This window comes from Oncorhynchus clarkii, chromosome 30, assembly GCF_045791955.1.
Source record: "Oncorhynchus clarkii lewisi isolate Uvic-CL-2024 chromosome 30, UVic_Ocla_1.0, whole genome shotgun sequence".
Taxonomy (NCBI): Eukaryota; Metazoa; Chordata; class Actinopteri; order Salmoniformes; family Salmonidae; genus Oncorhynchus; species Oncorhynchus clarkii.
In genome coordinates, this window is record NC_092176.1 from 16761471 (window position 1) to 16778960 (window position 17490).

At 42.3% G+C, this 17490-nt stretch overlaps 1 protein-coding gene across 2 annotated transcripts in view; it reads right to left on the bottom strand.

The window, feature by feature from the left end:
- Window positions 1-1421: 1421 nt before the first annotated feature.
- Window positions 1422-17490, bottom strand: part of LOC139389412 (dedicator of cytokinesis protein 5-like) — a 33053-nt gene continuing 16984 nt past the window's right edge. Inside the window, exons 15-51 of one of the 2 annotated variants that reach the window (XM_071136155.1) lie at window positions 17180-17278; window positions 16866-16938; window positions 16624-16727; window positions 15570-15750; window positions 15299-15396; window positions 15119-15208; window positions 14847-14947; window positions 14565-14699; window positions 14357-14462; window positions 13943-14013; window positions 13726-13832; window positions 13479-13615; window positions 13254-13349; window positions 12867-12965; window positions 12350-12520; window positions 12120-12220; window positions 11890-11948; window positions 11492-11646; window positions 11292-11377; window positions 10986-11142; window positions 10699-10739; window positions 10258-10348; window positions 9992-10111; window positions 9309-9398; window positions 8360-8464; window positions 7764-7905; window positions 7423-7504; window positions 7252-7336; window positions 5798-5884; window positions 5433-5609; window positions 5157-5240; window positions 4927-5064; window positions 4532-4695; window positions 4039-4189; window positions 3772-3925; window positions 3447-3565; window positions 1422-3349 (exon numbers count right to left, since the gene is read on the bottom strand). In XM_071136155.1, coding sequence (XP_070992256.1) covers window positions 3245-3349; window positions 3447-3565; window positions 3772-3925; window positions 4039-4189; window positions 4532-4695; window positions 4927-5064; window positions 5157-5240; window positions 5433-5609; window positions 5798-5884; window positions 7252-7336; window positions 7423-7504; window positions 7764-7905; window positions 8360-8464; window positions 9309-9398; window positions 9992-10111; window positions 10258-10348; window positions 10699-10739; window positions 10986-11142; window positions 11292-11377; window positions 11492-11646; window positions 11890-11948; window positions 12120-12220; window positions 12350-12520; window positions 12867-12965; window positions 13254-13349; window positions 13479-13615; window positions 13726-13832; window positions 13943-14013; window positions 14357-14462; window positions 14565-14699; window positions 14847-14947; window positions 15119-15208; window positions 15299-15396; window positions 15570-15750; window positions 16624-16727; window positions 16866-16938; window positions 17180-17278 — 4161 coding nt within the window. In that variant the 3' untranslated portion in view covers window positions 1422-3244. The remainder of the gene's footprint in view (window positions 3350-3446; window positions 3566-3771; window positions 3926-4038; window positions 4190-4531; window positions 4696-4926; window positions 5065-5156; window positions 5241-5432; window positions 5610-5797; window positions 5885-7251; window positions 7337-7422; window positions 7505-7763; window positions 7906-8359; window positions 8465-9308; window positions 9399-9991; window positions 10112-10257; window positions 10349-10698; window positions 10740-10985; window positions 11143-11291; window positions 11378-11491; window positions 11647-11889; window positions 11949-12119; window positions 12221-12349; window positions 12521-12866; window positions 12966-13253; window positions 13350-13478; window positions 13616-13725; window positions 13833-13942; window positions 14014-14356; window positions 14463-14564; window positions 14700-14846; window positions 14948-15118; window positions 15209-15298; window positions 15397-15569; window positions 15751-16623; window positions 16728-16865; window positions 16939-17179; window positions 17279-17490) is intronic. The other variant, XM_071136156.1, reaches the window with a different exon arrangement.

Below are 17490 nucleotides of genomic sequence, written 5' to 3' on the forward strand. Positions count from 1 at the left end.
TTTACAGGCCTTATTAATATCATGGCTAGTCATTTTGGGGCCTTTGCCACAGCCTGTTTCTCTGATCTCAACAGCTAATATCCCGTGTGTTTCTGAGAGCATAGCGAATGGGATTAAAATGGTTCAGTAAATTGTTCTGACATCTATAACCAGGTCATTAGCATAACAACCAAACAATACACTCCACCAATCAAACTGCATTTGAAGTGTAAACAAATATTTTGCTGAAAATCTGTGCCATGTATAGTATACCTGTTCTGTAGAACCTCTGCTCACGAATCTAAAATATTAAGACAAATATGTGACAGCTATATGATCTTTCATAATTCGGCAACACTGACAATACCCCACTGCTACATTCCCTCTAGCACCATCTAGTGAAGTCTTATATGGAGATACACAGGGGTATTTCTAATCATTCAACTGCACTTAAAGGAAAACTCCACCCCAAAAAACGATTTTTTTGTTATTTGTTTCATTTAGTCCATTGTTGACATAGTACCAAAATTATTTGCTTGTCAGCAATCAGGTTTTCAAGATATGTAACTTTCAAAATACAGAAATCATCCCTGTATGATGCAAACGCAAGTTAGTTTTTGGGTGGACTTTTCATTTAAGTCTACTTCTATCTATTGGTCAATGGCTTCTATCCATTGGTCAATATTGACGATAAAAACCAGGTCTCGTGAAACTCGTCCATGGGATGAGCGAATATCACAGGGCAGCCTGGAAGCATCACTTCTTTAGTCATGTGACTCAGGGACTGCAGGGAGAGTGATATCCTGTCCCCCAGTATCTGACAGGAAGGAAGAGGCCATTAGGAGGCCAGATTACCAAGACCAGTATCTACATATCACACAGGGCCTACTGCAATAAATTACACTTGTAATAAAACTCCCTCCCCAGCCCAGGCAACACTACTGTACAGAAAGAGACTGCTTTCACATATAGGGAACAGTCTTGTGTTATACTACAGTCCACGTAAAGAAACAATGTTGTGATCTTGATACATTTAATACCGCTATGAAGAATGTTCTCTTTCTCAACACACAACATAAAAATAAAGCATGAATATGACTGAAGCACAATTACATGTAGAACCTCTGGTATCTCAAGGAAATTACTGCCAGACATAAATTCTCACATTCCACATCACTATTTACCAGAATTAAAATTAGGCTTTGTGTGACAGAATGAAAAGAATCTCACTGTCATACCATCTCACCAGACGTCAAGGTCCTTCATTATGCTCTCAATTATCGCATAATTATTCATCAAAAAATATATAATGAAGTCCCAACTAGTGCCTGATATGTCCTTGATAAGGGATGACACCGGCAATAGATATGAGTACAGGATAATGATTCTGCTGAGGACAGAGACTGGTTGTCTAGCCTTCTGTAACAATACCTTCAACAGAGCAGTTTGTTAAATTCTTTATTTTTGTTTGGTCGGATTTACAAGTTTTATTGGTAAAAAATATATATATTACATCTCTTCATGCTACTATAAAGCTTTAAATCTCTTTACAAATATTTGTTCTGATCATTGTTAGAAAAACTCATTTAAAAAGGGTTAGATCCCTTCTAAAATATCTTTGATCCCTGGAAATAGTCTAAACTAAAATACTGACTCATTCTTGCACTACATACATGAAAAGGTCATTTCTGAAATTCTGAAAGATTACATGCATAGATGAGCAATTCAGAGGACAAAGAGAGCATTGCATTGTTTTGAAAATAACAACTATATGAAACCGAATAATAAAAGACAATGTATACATTGATATATAAATCAAGTTGAAATTTTCACTGTTGAAAGTAGACCGATGTAAATGACCATGTCTCTATCTGTCCAACTCAAGTTGCTTGATGAACGCATACCAATTAACTTGAAATCTTTAAAATAAGTTAAAGTAATACAACAATGAATCAATAAAAGCGTAATAAAATGAAGCTATGAAATGCACCAGGACTTGGGAGAAAAAAAATACCTGCCAACTTTAAAACAGATTATTGAGTTTGTGCCATACCGTGTTAAAATGACAACTTGCTAAATATATCAAGCAAATTTGTATAGAAAGCATGAGTTCAAGACATACAGTATTTTGTTTTTTATAAAACGTCAAAAATATACAATTTAAAAAAATCTAATTTACATTAATTCCTTCCAGTGCATGTCTCTAAAGATTCTGAAATCATTGAGGTACTATCTTAGTGTGCTTTCATCACACACATATGTAATGCATAGTTACTCAGTATTTATGAGTTAGCCAAGGTTATTCAATGTGACTATCGTCCACAAACGTATTTGGGGGAAAGTTCCATTTTGATTACAAATCTCAATTCCCTCCAAAAGGACTCCTACGCATGTACAACCTATGATCTATGACTGGGTCGAGGGAACCAAAAAGTCATCCAGGGTCGCAACCATAGATTTAGACTATATAATCAACAACAATAGAATCAAAGTCTGTTGAAAATCAGTCACAGACCACAAATTCCCTGCTCTTGATCAGCAATAGTGATTCTAATATAAAAAGGTTTTCACCTAGCTATATCACATAATAAAACATGAAAATGCAGTCACCGCCTGTGCTTTTCTTGACGAATGCCCAAAACAGGCACTGGAAATTATGAATAGTCCAGTGTGATTCCAACACATAATGACAAAAGACAAAATTGAAGCTTTGGTCATTCCTTATCCTTGCAGTGATATTCCCAAAATATATACTACACTATATACAACATCATCTCAAAGACCCTTGGGAAATATGCTAAGGTCATTGTTATTATTGCTTTTTCAGAAATATATACACTTCCCAAATCATGAATTAAATCCACCTTCATCCAATTCCCCATTCCCAGGAAACTAGACTATAAATGGACTCTCCTCAAAATATGAAAAGGCGTGTGACCCAATGCACCACGGCTTACAAAGACATCTGTCACACTCCATTTTACAACATACCATTCAATTACTTTAGTATGGAAACAATTATGCTTCTGTTTCTTAGAGATTCACAGGGCACACACAACACGTACCCAGCTTGTTGGAATAACTCGTAGTAAGTATCAGAAATATCCATTGTTGACATGTAATTCTGAAGTACATAACAGGTAAAAGTACTGGTCCTGAAATAGTACTGTAATAAAGTGCTACAGTACCACAAGGTGACCCAAACCCTTTTCCCAGGCAGCAGGTCTCTGAACCAGATGAGAGGGGCTGTCCGGGTGGAGGATCCTCACTGAGGATTATTCTCGTAGGAGCCAGGGAACATAGACTTCCTGGTTTTAGGAGGAGGTGGAGGGGGCTTGCTGTCAATTTTCTGAGGCAGAGGAGGGTGGAACTATGGAGAGACCGGGGAAAAAATTATCATGTTAAAAATATTCTGTTCCACAATGTGCATTTTACTAAAAATATAGATGTTTTCAGTGAAGATATACCTCAAGGGAGTTTTGGGAGATGTCAAACATCTCATGGGGATGTTTCTTTGGTGGCATGGGTGGGGGTGTTCCGGGAGTGTCAGTGGTGGCATCATTATCACCGGGGAGAGATGAATAAGCTGCAGAGAGAGAGTGACAAAACACACACATTTTAGGCTGCATGACAGCTAAAACTATTTGTGTGTGAACTACATGGACAAGAGGTCAGATATCCTGCACAGGGTTCTATATGTCTGTGTGCAGAGTGAAGCTGTAAGCATCTCTTTAAGGATGTGTAGGATAGGCTGCTTTGTAGGTATGCCTTGTGTGTAACTAAGCTACATACTGGAGCTGTGAGGAGTCTGAGGAGAGGCTGGCAGGGGGCTGAGTGGGTTGTCAAGGCTGAGGTGAGAGGAAACACCCTGGAACAGAGATAGGGTCAGGCGACGATCCCCAAACTGCAGACTTTTGGGTCTCTGCGGCTTCTCTGGAAGGGTCTGCTAAGGAGTAGAGTACAAAGATACAGCCCTCCTTGAAATCACAGTCAAGTAATTACTGCGAATGTATTAGCCATTTGTGCCTTAGTGCAGGAGCCCAAAACAGTTGTAGTTACCTCATCTATGTCTGGCTGTCTCTCCACCAAAACCTGTGACTTGCTCACACTCCATTCTTTTCGGTTCTTTCGACCGATCCGGTTGTCATCCTCAGAGCGGGACAACATCGAGGCCCGGCGATCGTTGGCAGTGTCACGGGACAACAGCGAACTGATGATGGATATCAGGACAGAGAGAGACAAGGGGGAGGTGTACAGTTAGATGGTTATACTGGCATGTGCAACACTTCAGAATGTCACACTGTGAGATGTGGAAAAGCACAGACAAATATTCCTGACAAACATAGCAACACAAATAGACTACACCAGACTACACTAGCCCAAGAGGGAGACAAACACAGGAAGGGAGGATGGAGGGAGGAGGGGGACTGACTCCTTGGAAGAGGGAGGGAGGATGGAGGGAGTGGAGGGACTGACTCCGGGGAGGGGGGAGGAAGGAGGAGGGGGACTGACTCCGGGGGAGGAGGAGATAGGATGGAGGAGGGGGACTGACTCCTGGGAGGAGGGCCGGGAGGGTCCGTTAGAGGAGGTGGAGCCGCTGGAGAGGCCTGAGGAGGTGGTGGAGACAGTGGACATGCGGCGCAGGGTGGAGGACAGGATGTAGGGCATCACTACGGAGCCCACACGACTCTTCTTCCTTTCAGTGAGAGAGCAGGGCTGGGACACACAAATGGGATTAAACATCATCAGGAAACTTGGCAGGGACTAAGCGGAATGACAGGCAAAACACTAACAACAATAGAGTGCCTTAAGCAAGATTTATGGTCCTGCAGCAATATAATGTACACTCTGCTTTGAATGAGGGAAGTTTGATAGGGAGGCAGAGGAGCCAATAGCTAAATTTGGCACAATTTTACATTAAATAAGAGTTTGCCATTGGAAACTGACCAGGGTTATGACGCCGTAATGCTTCTCCACTCTCTCCCGCAGGTCTGAGAAACAGGTGAGCAGGCGGTTGTGTAAGGGCTTCAGCTGCTCCGTGGATTTCTCTCCGTGGATTCGGATGCCATCAGCCAGGAGAGGGATCTGAGGGGAGAGGAGGAGGGAGCCTCTGTTCTTATAGCAGGTACTGTATGTCTAAGTACAGGTTCAATAACAAGGAGAGAATTACAATTTACCTGGAGGGCAATAAGATGTTTGAGGACCTCAATGCTCTCAAGGTCATCTGGGTGTTCATGCATGTAGGTGTCAGTGAAGAATGCCTGTAGAGACAGAAAAGGGGTGGAAACAAGTTTAGCATTTTGAGACATGAAGATGTTGTCATATGCACATTAAATACTAACTAAAATAACAGTGACCTAGAAAATAAGAATATCAGGTTACAAATCTTCAATGAAATGTGAAACAAAATTGTATAGGATTCAAGCTCCTAGGTAGTAATAGTCAAGTGAAACCTTCTCGTAGTTGGAGTAGCCACCCATGACGGCAGGGTCAACAATGCCATTGAGCATCATGGAGAGTGGGTGGACGGACGTGGAGCTGTCACAGGCCTGCTGCTGCACCAGGTTACTGAGCTTCTCATTGGCCATCTCCATGGTCTCCACAGCATTCTGCAGAGGGCTGATCTCCTCCTGACCAGTAGGAAAACCAGGAGAGGTGAGGAGACATCAAAGTGTAAAAGACCAAATTGGGTGAGTAGGAACTATTTGCTATGGGTGGTAGGGAGTCCTCAACAGTGTTTAGGATTAAACATACAGCACATTAACACCAGTAAGTTTGTATTACTGTGATTTCTATCAGTAATGATGATGACACTTACAACAGAGATGGACTTCACTTCGAACCATTTGAGAATCCCTGGGAAGTGATAGGTTGTGATGTAAGTTGTCCTCTCGATCCACATGGTCTGTAACATGAGGCGGAAAATATGACGGCTGAATGGTCAACAACACAAATGTTTTGAGCAACAACCTCTTGTATTCAACTGCTAATCAAAAAGGAACACCTATGTCAGAATGCTGTTGATTGACTACAGATCAGTGTTCAACACCACAGTGCCCTCAAAGCTCATCACTAAGCTAAGGACCCTCGGACTAAACACCTCCCTCTGCAACTGGATCCTGAACTTCCTGACGGGCCGCCCCCAGGTGGTAAGGTTAGGCAACAACACATCTTCCACGCCGATCCTCAACACTGTGGCCCCTCATGGGTGTGTGCTTAGTCCCCTCCTGTATTCCCTGTTCAGCCACGACTGCGTGGCCAAGCACGACTACAACAGTTTGCTAATGACACAACAGTGGTAGGCCTGATCACTGGAAACGTAAGACAGCCTATAGGGAGAAGGTCAGAGACCTGGCAGTGTCGAGCCAAGACAACAACCTCTCCCTCAACGTGAGCAAGACAAAGGAGATGATTGTGGACTACCGGAGAAGGAGGGCCGAACACACCCCCATTCACATCCACGGGGCTGTAGTGGAGCAGGTTGAGAGCTTCAAGTTCCTTGGTGTCCACATCACCAAAAACTATCACAGTCCAAACACACCAAGACATCGTGAAGAGGGCACAACAACACCTTTCCCCCTCAGGAGACTGAAAAGATTTGGCATGGGTCCCCAGATCCTCAAAAAGTTCAACAGCTGCACCATCGAGAGGTAGTGCGTACGGCTCAGTACATCACTGGGGCCAAGCTTCCTGCCATCCAAGACCTATATACTAGGCGGTGTCAGAGGAAGGCCCAAAAAATTGTCACCTGCCACCCAAATCAGACTATTCTCTCTGCTACAGCACGGCAAGCGGTAACGGAGCGAGTCTAGGTCCAAAAGGCTCCTTAACAGCTGCTACCCCCAGGCCATAAGATTGCTGAACAATTAATCAAATGGCCACCCGGACTATTTACATTGACACCCCCCCCCCCCCCTTGTTTTACACTGCTGCTATGCACTGTTTATTATCTATACATAGTCACTTCATCCCTACCTACACGCATATTGACTCGGTAGCCCCTTTATATAGCCTCGTTACTGTTATTTTATTGTGTAACTTAAAAAAAGAAAAATGTTTAGTTCATTTTAGTAAATATTTTCTTAACTCTATTTCTTAAATTACATTGTTGGTTAAGGGCTCGAAGGTAAGCATTTCATGTGACAAATAAAAATGCATTTGATTGGAAAAGGGCTACATTCCTGAGTTTAGAGTGTGTGCGTTGAATGGAGGAATTTGTCTTTGTTAGGGCTCTGCAGCATGGTGAGTCTGAGCTGTGTGCCAGGTACTCACTGCAAATTCATTGTCGGGGTCCTTTGCGCCTTTCCTGAAGGGTCTGGAATACTGAAACTGGTCCACTTCATTGGTTCTGTAGTAGCTGGGAGAGGAAGAGGGACAAACAAATGAGTTGCATGAGTAAGAACTAAGAAAATGTATTCAACCACAAGCTGTTGTGTTCCTTACTTCAGGATCTGCTCAGGAACACCCTTGTCTTTGAACTGGGCGGGCACAGTAAGGACTGGCTTGACTGTAAAACACTGGATATCTGTGAAGAGCATGTAAGGATAGGACTGTGTATTATTAAAAAACGAAAACCTTTTTAGTGCTGTAGGGGGAAACGGAGACGGGGGCCAGTGTATTACTGGCTCAAAATTGTCCTTGAGAAAGGTATAATAAGACTTACCTATAATGGGAAATACATCAACTGAATAATGTCCTGACTAGAAGCATTAACACCAATTAACATTTAAATAGCATTCATAGCTGGGAGCGTGAGGGCATGCTGCAACAGGCCTAAAGGATACGCTGTCCTTGGGAGTTACAGATGTTGTCCCCAGGGGGCGCTGTGCTGGTCATCCTGGCTGCGTTGGGGAACTGCGACAGCAGCTTCAGACTGAAGTCCTCCAGCCACTCGTACTCCTTACCACGGTAGATGAACACTTTGTTCTGTATGAGCAAATCCGTTCACAGATATGGTGAGCCTCCATATACGGTAGCAAATTAAATGTGAACGATAGGATTTAATTCAAACTTTGTTATTGAATGACATGCTACAGAAGATGTCAAAGATGGACTGTGGTCGACAGGAACGTGCCACTGCACTGTAGAAATAGACGTGCGTCTGCCAAATGAAGGCTATTCTAACCGGAACCTGACAAGATCATGGAAGGTGTTCAATCCATAGAATCCCCCACTGCTTTATGCAACTGATAACTAGTATCGCCTGCATGCTACATCATCACCGTGAAACATTTTTAATATTGACTATCATTTCATTTCATGGAGAGTTCCATAACTAAAATGAATAAAAGGCACATAAATATAAATATCTCAGGCGAATGAGACAGAACTTGAAATGTGCTATGGAGGCTGGATTTCTGAAAATACGTAATAATCTTACCCTGAGGAAAGTGGGGAATCCAAGGCCATAGTATCCCACAGCAAAGTATTCTGGCTGAGGCCGCATGGCATGCATTATATTCTCATAGAACTGGGCTTGCTGTTTCTGTGTACAACAGTAGGGAGAGTATAGAGGCTGTAGTGACATTGAGCTAAATTAACAGAGCCACAATCAGGAACAAAGATAACATACAACAGGAAACACTTAAAATACTGTAGAAGCTAACCAGTTCCCTGTGCACTTAACTTAATTAAGTGTCAAAAATGGAGGATTCATAATGAACATAGATTCATAGCAGTGCAGCAAAACAATGTTTTTGTACAACCCCACTGCAGGACTGTTGAATACCACGATGACACAGTATTTACAAAAACATGACTTAAAATAGAGTATCACTGCATAATTAACTGAATGTTACTTCCTAATGGCAGATGCCAGTATGTCTGTATGCATGAGTGGGACTATTGGATAAAAAAGGTTTGACACAAGTGTGGCAGCAACTCTGATATCTTCCCCATTTCCTCAAATTGTTTCTGCAGTAATGGGTTGTTTTTTTTCTTCAACTATCACTGTCATTTGGATTGAGCTAGCTGAAATGACTTTCTGTCTTAGACAAGACATGGTCGTCCTAGCCATTGACAATGTATCGTGAACAATTTATTGGCATAATTAACTCCTAGTCTTTGTGGGCACTGAAAAGCCGGTTAGTACAGCAGTTGAACTAGTCCTATTGAAAAGGCCTCACACTAAATTCGCAGTGGGCTATCCCTTTCTGGCATTGTAAGTGGAACCTTCACAAGCATTTTTTTTTTTACATGTAAAAACTAAAGAGGATAATCATTTTTGGTTTTACTGTTTGCATGTTTTAGGGACAATTTCTATTTAGTAGTGAGAATATTTTGATTAAATCTCAGACTAAAACACGATAGCAAATGATAAGTCCTCTTACCAGCAGCTGGCTCAGCTCCATGAAGTCGAACATCTGGTTCTCGTGCATCTTTGCCAGCTGTTTACCCATCTCAATGGCTTTCTCCCACATCTGAACAGATAAATGCAGCAGTTGGTAAAAAGACACGAGATGTGAACATGGTTTAGACATCACCATCTGTCCATCACTAACACCTCTTTTCAATCAAACCCTAACAGCAGGTTTCATCGTTGATGTACTGTGGTGAACAGTAGAAATGTTTAGCCTAACCCAGAAATCTGGTACCCATGTTTGATTGAATATGGCCCTCAGCTTCTTTTGCAGCAAATGAAACAGACACAAATATTTCTGACAGTAGCTCATATGGTATGTTCAGGGGTAAGTAGCATATCATCTCTGACTACATATGCTGTGAAATATACTGGCACCCTTGCACAATTCCCAATTTCTTCTCGAATAAGTTGAAATTGAAAAAAACTTTTGTTGTTCATACATGTATTTGTTTGATTCACAACAGCACAGAACCAAAACATTTCATAAAAAGTCCCAACATTATCTACTTTACAAGGTAAAAATTCAACAATTTTTGAAAAGAGAAAACAGAACATTCTGCTCCATTTCAAAGTGGAAGGGTGACAATATATTTGACCACATATGTACATCATGCTTCCTAATAGGGTCACTGGGTGAGGGTGGGAACTCACTTTGCCCTTGTCCAGGTTACAGATGATCTCCTGGAAGAGTCTCTCTTTGAGCTCCTGCTGGGTCCAGACATGTTTGCCATGACCGGGGATCAGATGTGGGGCACAGGGCTTGTCAGACCACTGAGGAGGGCAATATATACAATACACAAAGTGCATTTAGTTTTCTAGTAATGTATGTCATAGTATGTTAACTGTCATTTTAGGGAAATAAGCCAAAGACGGTTGTTTTCATTGAAAGTCGAATTGAATGTTAATTTGACTGAGACCTCGAGGAGTTCGGCGTGAAGTAACAGGGTGTATGCTGCCTCCGTGTAGTTCTCACAGACAAGGTGCAAATCCCTGAGCTTGTACAGATACCTGAGGACGAGGTCAGTATTTTAGAGTGATATCTAACAGATAGTAGGTAGAATCTACCGCACACCCAAAGCTGATTTGTAAAGGTGCTGGAGGTAAAATGCAAAACTGGAGAAACAAAGAAAAAAGAGTCTCCGCACACTTCCAGTCAGATGTACATTTATTTGACTATAGCTGAGCTTTCGGTCAGTCGACCTTGCTCTGAAGAAGGTCGGCTGACCCGAAAGCCCAGCTATAATGAAAATACATTTGCATCTGACTGGAAGTGTGCAGAGACTTTTTCCTGTTTCTCCAGAGTGATAGCTAACAAAATGGGATCCAAAGAAGAGTATACATTGAATCATCGGTCTCACCGAATGTAAATGTCTTCCCGCTTCTTCTCCTTGTAGAAGTTCTGTCACAACCAGAATAAAAACAGCTGCAAAACTCAGCTTCTGTACAATTGTTTGATAATATTTTTTGGGTTAAAATCAATTGGTTCAATGTAGAAACATAACATCTTGATATAATATTCTTCTGAGGTGGCGAGTGTGGCTCAATCTTTCTGATTAGAGTTTGAGTTCCACATAAACCAGTCCGAGGTGTTAGTTAGCACCTGGTAGGCTCTCCTGTCTCTTAGTGATGTACTGTAAGGGCATACCAGGACGTTAACGGTGCAGCTCATGCGGAGCTCAGGGCTCTCGTCATGTGTGATGGTGCGGTAGGCCAGTAGCTTCTCCAGCAGACTGCTGAGCAGCAGAGCCAGCTCCTCCCCTGACTGAGACAGGTATCTGTGCCTCCGGCAGTGCTCCAGTAGTCTACACAATACCAACAATGCAAAATGTCAATGAATAAGGGAGTTATATAGTCCATATTTAGGTCGCGACTATGAAATCATGAGGTATGACTAATAAGAAAAAGGAATTAGCCTCTGAATGATTGGCAGGTTTATTGTCAGGGTGCTTACGTTTTCTCCAGCAGGATTTTGTACTGTTCATCCCCACGGCCTCCCTCTACCTCCTGATCCAACTTGGTGATCAGCTCATTCTCAAACTACAGGTACAGAAAGACAAAATAAATCTGCTCAGCCAAATACAGCTGGGAACCTCTGTGTACAGTGATACTGTAAAGCCAGACAGGAAGCACTACCGTGGGCAGCTATCTCACCATGTTAAAGGTGCGGCTGGGAGTGAAGTTGTGCTCACACTGCATCATGTCAAAGAAGATGGGGATGGTGGCTTTCCTCAGCTCTGGCTCAGGCACCAGGGTAGCCTTTAGGATGGGCCCCACCATGGCCGGGATGAACTTCATCTTGTGGGGGCCTGAGGGATGCATAAAGTCAGAAGCAAAATCATTTGAAAGGGCAGTAAGTGGCTCTCCATTTTCATGCAAACAACAGGACAGTAAACTCATAAAGCGGTAAACAAAAAGCAGGCCACCACCATGAAACTAGGCAATAAAACCTTGTCCTCAAAGCCTTTTGCCACTGAACAGGCCATTATATAGATGTCTTTATTTGTTGAGTTTCTGTCTTACAGAGATAACAACCCCCGGACAGTACTTACCAAGATTATACCACATATCTCGGATCTTAAAGCCAATGCTCTTCCTCATGTCTCCATACCTGTAACCACAACATAGAATTATACTATATACTGTAGAGCATATGCACACGAACTTACAGCACTATTTCTTATACATAAAATTCAGTTCTCTGTGGAAATGTTTATTTTGTATTAATAGTTTAAGGGAATTTGTATTTAAACTAATTGAACCAAAGAAAAAAAAAACATACTTGTTCAGTATTTTATTCCGTTTTTCTTGAGAGAAGGATTCCAGTTGCAATGACTTGTGGGTAAGGAATGCAACAGTCAAGTGGAAGTAGTTGTTCCAGAGCTAAAAAATAAAACATGATAGTTTTTACACAGACATTGGGACAATGATTGACCTAAATAAGTTGACATTAGCAGAGAGACACGGATGTATTTTGTCCACCCCATCAGAAGGTGGCGACTGGAGACCCACCTGCAGCTCAAAGTGGGTCTGGTCCATGAAGTACATGTTGAGGACCTCAGAGTACTGGTTGATGGCCCGCAGAAACACACCAATCTGCAGGAGGTTCATGGTCATCCAGTCAGAGGGGAAAACGTTCCCCATCAGGTCCTTAAACATGATGAATGTCTCCATCAGGAAGTCCTGTAGTGGGCCAGGGAGAGAACAGTTACCTTGCCTGTAGTGGAAGTACCTAGATGTATGCATCTCATGTCTGCACAAACATGTGGGGTTCTGTTTCTGACCGATTAGTAACATGCTGAACTATGCACAGCAGTCCCCTTGCATTTCTCATATTAGACCCACACAGTTCAGTACAGATGCAAGGACAGGGAGATCCTCACATGTTCCAAGTCAGTCCCATGAAATGTCTACAAACAATAATCACTTCAGGAGCAGTTACAAGCACCAGTGGTTGAATGCCAGCTATCGATTGGATGATTCAGGAAGAGCGATGCCCAGGGCAGGGGAGGTGTGCCGGCCCACTTACAATGATGTCTTGTCTGGTCTTGAAGGTGCTGATGTAGTGGGCGTAGTGCATGTCATCCATCTGCTTCAAGATGGCGGTCATGCAGGCTAGGTAATGACCCTGCCATTGAGATAACAGAGCATCAGTCACCTTAGTTGTAAAACTACTTTAGGTTCCCACATATAACATGTTTTATGCTTTGAAGCTAATTATAAGCTATCATTCATTGTTGTATGCTTATAAGTGCCGACTAAGTTATTTATAGGATGCATAGAAGCAGCTTTTCAGGACTGTGCCTTGTACATGGAAACTTAAAATAAATCATTTCCAAATGAACAATTGAAAATAACTTGGCTTTTTCTTTTGAGTTAGATGAAGAACTGTCAGAGTACTGAGTATGAGTCTTACAATGAGAGTGGAGGTTCTGCTCATGCTGATGACAGTGCGATTGACCCTGCGAAGCAGCCGCTCCATTATCAGCTGGACATGGCCCCGGGTTGGACCCTGGGACACAAACAGGTCAGATCAAAAATGAATGTATCAAAACCAATCCAGTTAAGAGTTATGGATGTCACGGATTTCAATGTGTCTAATTGCAGAGATAGAGGTGTGCTATAGCCAGTAGCCACTCACCACATTCTTGCGGTCCAGGTTGTCCAGCACAGTGCTGAGCAGCTGAACACAAGCCTCGTGGTCTGGTTTATTGGAGTGGTCATCCAGCTGCCCACTCAGCTGGTCTGTCACCAGCGGCAAGAGGACATCTCGACACTCTGTGGGGTCAAAGAGGAATAGAGCCTATTCAAATGTGTCATCCTGTGGTTCTGTTTTTAAATAGAGATCATTCTAAAGTTATGTTTGAGCCAGAGAGGTGCTACAGTACCTGACTGTTTGAAAAGGTCACTCTCCACCATCTTACACATGCAACCAAGTTTCTGGCGCACCAGCTGAGAGTCAGGGATGCTCTCAATGAACTTAGTCAAAAGAACACTAGTGAGAGAGACAGGATGAAATTCAGAAAGAGACAAGGACATTTTATATACAGGAAAAAGTATAATTTCTGCAGATTCAACAGTTGAAAAGTCATTACAAGGAGTTACCTGAGCTCTACAGGATCAAAGACATTCTTGATGTCATTAATGATGGTGGGAAGGTATTTTAGTATCGCCCCCTGAAAAAGACGAAGGTCTCAAAAGTCTTTAAAAAAGAACACGGGGGAAATATCACTGGATAAGGCTTCTGTGTTTTACAGCTCTAGTCAGCTCGAAAGTGTTTTAATTCACGTTCTTCTGCAGTTTATCAAGTCAAACTTGACTTCAACTATCTTTCACGAAGCCAGCATAAGGCTTCCATAAACATAGAAAGGGTAAGCTGGTTTGAACAGCTGACAATTATCAGAATAACACAGTAAATGTTGCATTACCAGGCTATGCCATGCTAACAAAGTGTGCATTAAAGAAGATGAAGTACCATGTTAGTGCCAATCCCAGTTTCTCTCCCCTAAACCAACTCACCTTTATCTTCACTCCCTCATCCAGCGGTCTGTCCATGAGTGTGTTGAAGGACAGGAAGAGTGTCCGTATGGAGTTGAAGAAAGCATCCTCACTGGTCCCATAGAATCTGAGTAAACAAAATAGGGACATTGCTCATTTCACAAACAAACTAATATTGTCTCGCAAATGTACTAGTATGCATGAGGAAGGAAGGTCACGGCTATGATACCTGAGGTAGAGGACCCGGGACTGCACGATGAACCTGAACAGGTACTTGAGGGCTTTGAGGGCTGAGTACAGTCTCTCGGTTAGGACAGGCTCATCTGCATGGCCCACATAGTAATTCAGAACCTTGGTAAGCTTCCTGAAAAATAAATGGAATAGGGAACTCAGGCACACCAGTAATTACATATAAATGAATTCTGAATGGGTGGTGAGGTGTCAAAACAGGAGGAAGGAAAAATGAACGGCATAGAGATGAAAATGTGAGAAAGGAGAGAGCTCGACTCACATGTAAGCCAGAGTGGCACTGAAGTGCTTGTTGATGTATGTCTCCAGTACTGGGTTAAAGTGCTGGAACTTGATGTCTCCAATCAGTGTGATTATGAACACCTAGAAGAAATGCAGCGCACAGTCAGGAACCGGTGTAATATAGAATCCTGCTAGAAAATAGTGTAACATTAATCATTTCTAATATACAATTGTCTTTTGGTATATTAATGACAGATGCCATTAACCCTGATAACTTAATGCAAGTAAGTAACCCACGAGTACAGAACTCACCAGAGCATTAAACAGCAGTGTGTCATAAGTCTCCTCCTCTGAAGTCTCCATCATGATACTGAAGAGGGCATCAAGTGTGTCCTGTAGAAACTAAGACCACAAAAGACAAATGCATTAGGCTAGGGTGTCCTTGTATGTAAAGCCAGTTAAGAATGCTAACTCTGGAGCAGTCAGACTCACCTTGACAATTTCCCCCCCCTCAACCTCCATCAGGCGCTGCAGGTTCTGGTCCAGCTCTTCAGGGTTGGACCTCCAGTTCAACAGGCCCAGGAGATCCACTGGAAAACAGCAGAGGAACAGCAGCATATCACTTTTACTGACCCATTTCATATAAACTTGAATGAGTATGTCAACACCACTCTGATTTGTATTTGATACTTAAGATATTGTTTCATATCCATTTCCACCATGGTGCTTATAGATTAGAGATGATTGTGTCCTACAACAGTACCATTCTGGGTGAGTTTAGTGGAGCAGGTGAGAGTGCCAATCTGGAAGCTGTCCTTGGTGAGTGGGATGACTCCTGAATGGTTAAAGGTTTTCCCTGTCTGCCTCTCCTTCTCCTCCACTTCAGCCCAGGAGCCTGGCAGAGTCAGGTATGTTTTTGCATCCTCAGACTTCTTTGCGTCAACCTAAGAGAAAAATATATATATATAATACTAAAACATATTCATTGATATGTAATTTGATATTCATTGACTAGGGAGCTTTTTATTTTATGTAAAATATAATTACTTCACTATTTAATCGATAATGAAAAATAATCCCTACAGGGAAAGAAAGATCTCCAACTGTAGTCAAATGTATCAGAACCTTCTGGTTCCACCAAGATGTCTACATCATACAGGGTCTGTGACAGTTAGGGTTGCAACGCTACTGGTAATTTACCAATGTTACTGAAATCTTTATAGGGAAGGGGGATACCTAGTCAGTTGCACAACTGAATGCCTTCAACTGAAATGTGTCTTCTGCATTTAACCCAAACCCTCTGAATCAGAGAGGTGCGGGGGGCTGCCTTAATCGACATCCACATCATTGTCGCCCGGGCAGCACTTGTTGTTAGGGTTAACTGCCTTGCTCAAGGGCAGAACGGCAGATTTTTCCACCTTGCCAGCTCGAGGATTCGAACCATCGACCTTTCGGTTACTGGCCCAACGCTCTTAATATATCAGGCTGAAACCCTCATATTAAACACCAATGGTATTCAAATTTCATTTTAAGTTTAAATTTAGGCGAATGTTTTACAGCTTTGCCGTTATATATTTTTTATATAATCTTATTTAATTATTTCATATGTGATAAGGCCACAAGAGGGCCAGAGACAATTCCAGACACCTGTGATCATTTGAAGTAACCAAAAGGGCCATTGTCTTGTGATAGATTACATCAAATCCTTGAAAGATACCAAAACTCTGGTAGCTTGCTTGTAAACTTCAAAAGTTTCCAGTAATATACCCTCTCTTAACAACCCTAGTGACAGTAACAGACTGGTGTGCTGGTCCCACCTTGTAGACGATGAGGTCATGTCTGCCGTCTCTCAGCGTGGTTCCGTCTCCTTTCATCAGGCGGACGAACGCCATGCCAAACGGCTTCTCTGATTTGTCTCTAGCTAAAGGAAACACAGTCATGTCAGTGGGGACCCAATCAACCAACTGAGGAACACATTTATACTCATGCTGACCAGCTCCCAGAGGGTTAGGGCAGGCTGCCCGGCTGTCGAGTGTTTTTAGAAATGTGAGGCACTCACAGTCCTGAGATGATCTGTGTCGAAACATCACCCTGAGATGACAGCGACCCACATCTTCAATAGGAATAGTCACCTTGTAGGGGGAGAAGAAAAGGATGAGGAGAGGAGTGTATCATGACAAGATTATAGACAGAGAAAGTCATATCTGGTGTCTGTCTAGCATTTTGTATGCGTGAAACAATCCTTGCCAATATCTCCTCTAAAGGTTTTATTGTTATAGAGCCAAATTGATTTGGAAAAGTAATTGCTGAACTTGAGCCACCATGAGGAGAGTCCTGACAGAAACACCTGGGATGCTGGTAAGTGAACTGTACCTTGACTGTTTCATTCCAGCTTGGCTGCTTGACCTGGTAGTAAATTACAGACTTGTATTCTGTGATCCCATCATATCCAGCTCCAGGAAATATTGCTTTCTATTCAAGGGGATGGAATGAGCTTCAGTCAAACATAGGATACTTTTTTTGCAGATAAGAACATTTTATACATCCCATGTAAACATTAATTGGGGTCATTTTATAATAAACCCTGAACTACAATGTTGTCTTACAGTCAACCAACCTACATGACCGACATGCAATACTTGAGGTCAAAATTGTTAAAGAAAGAAAGGTGGAAGCACGTATAA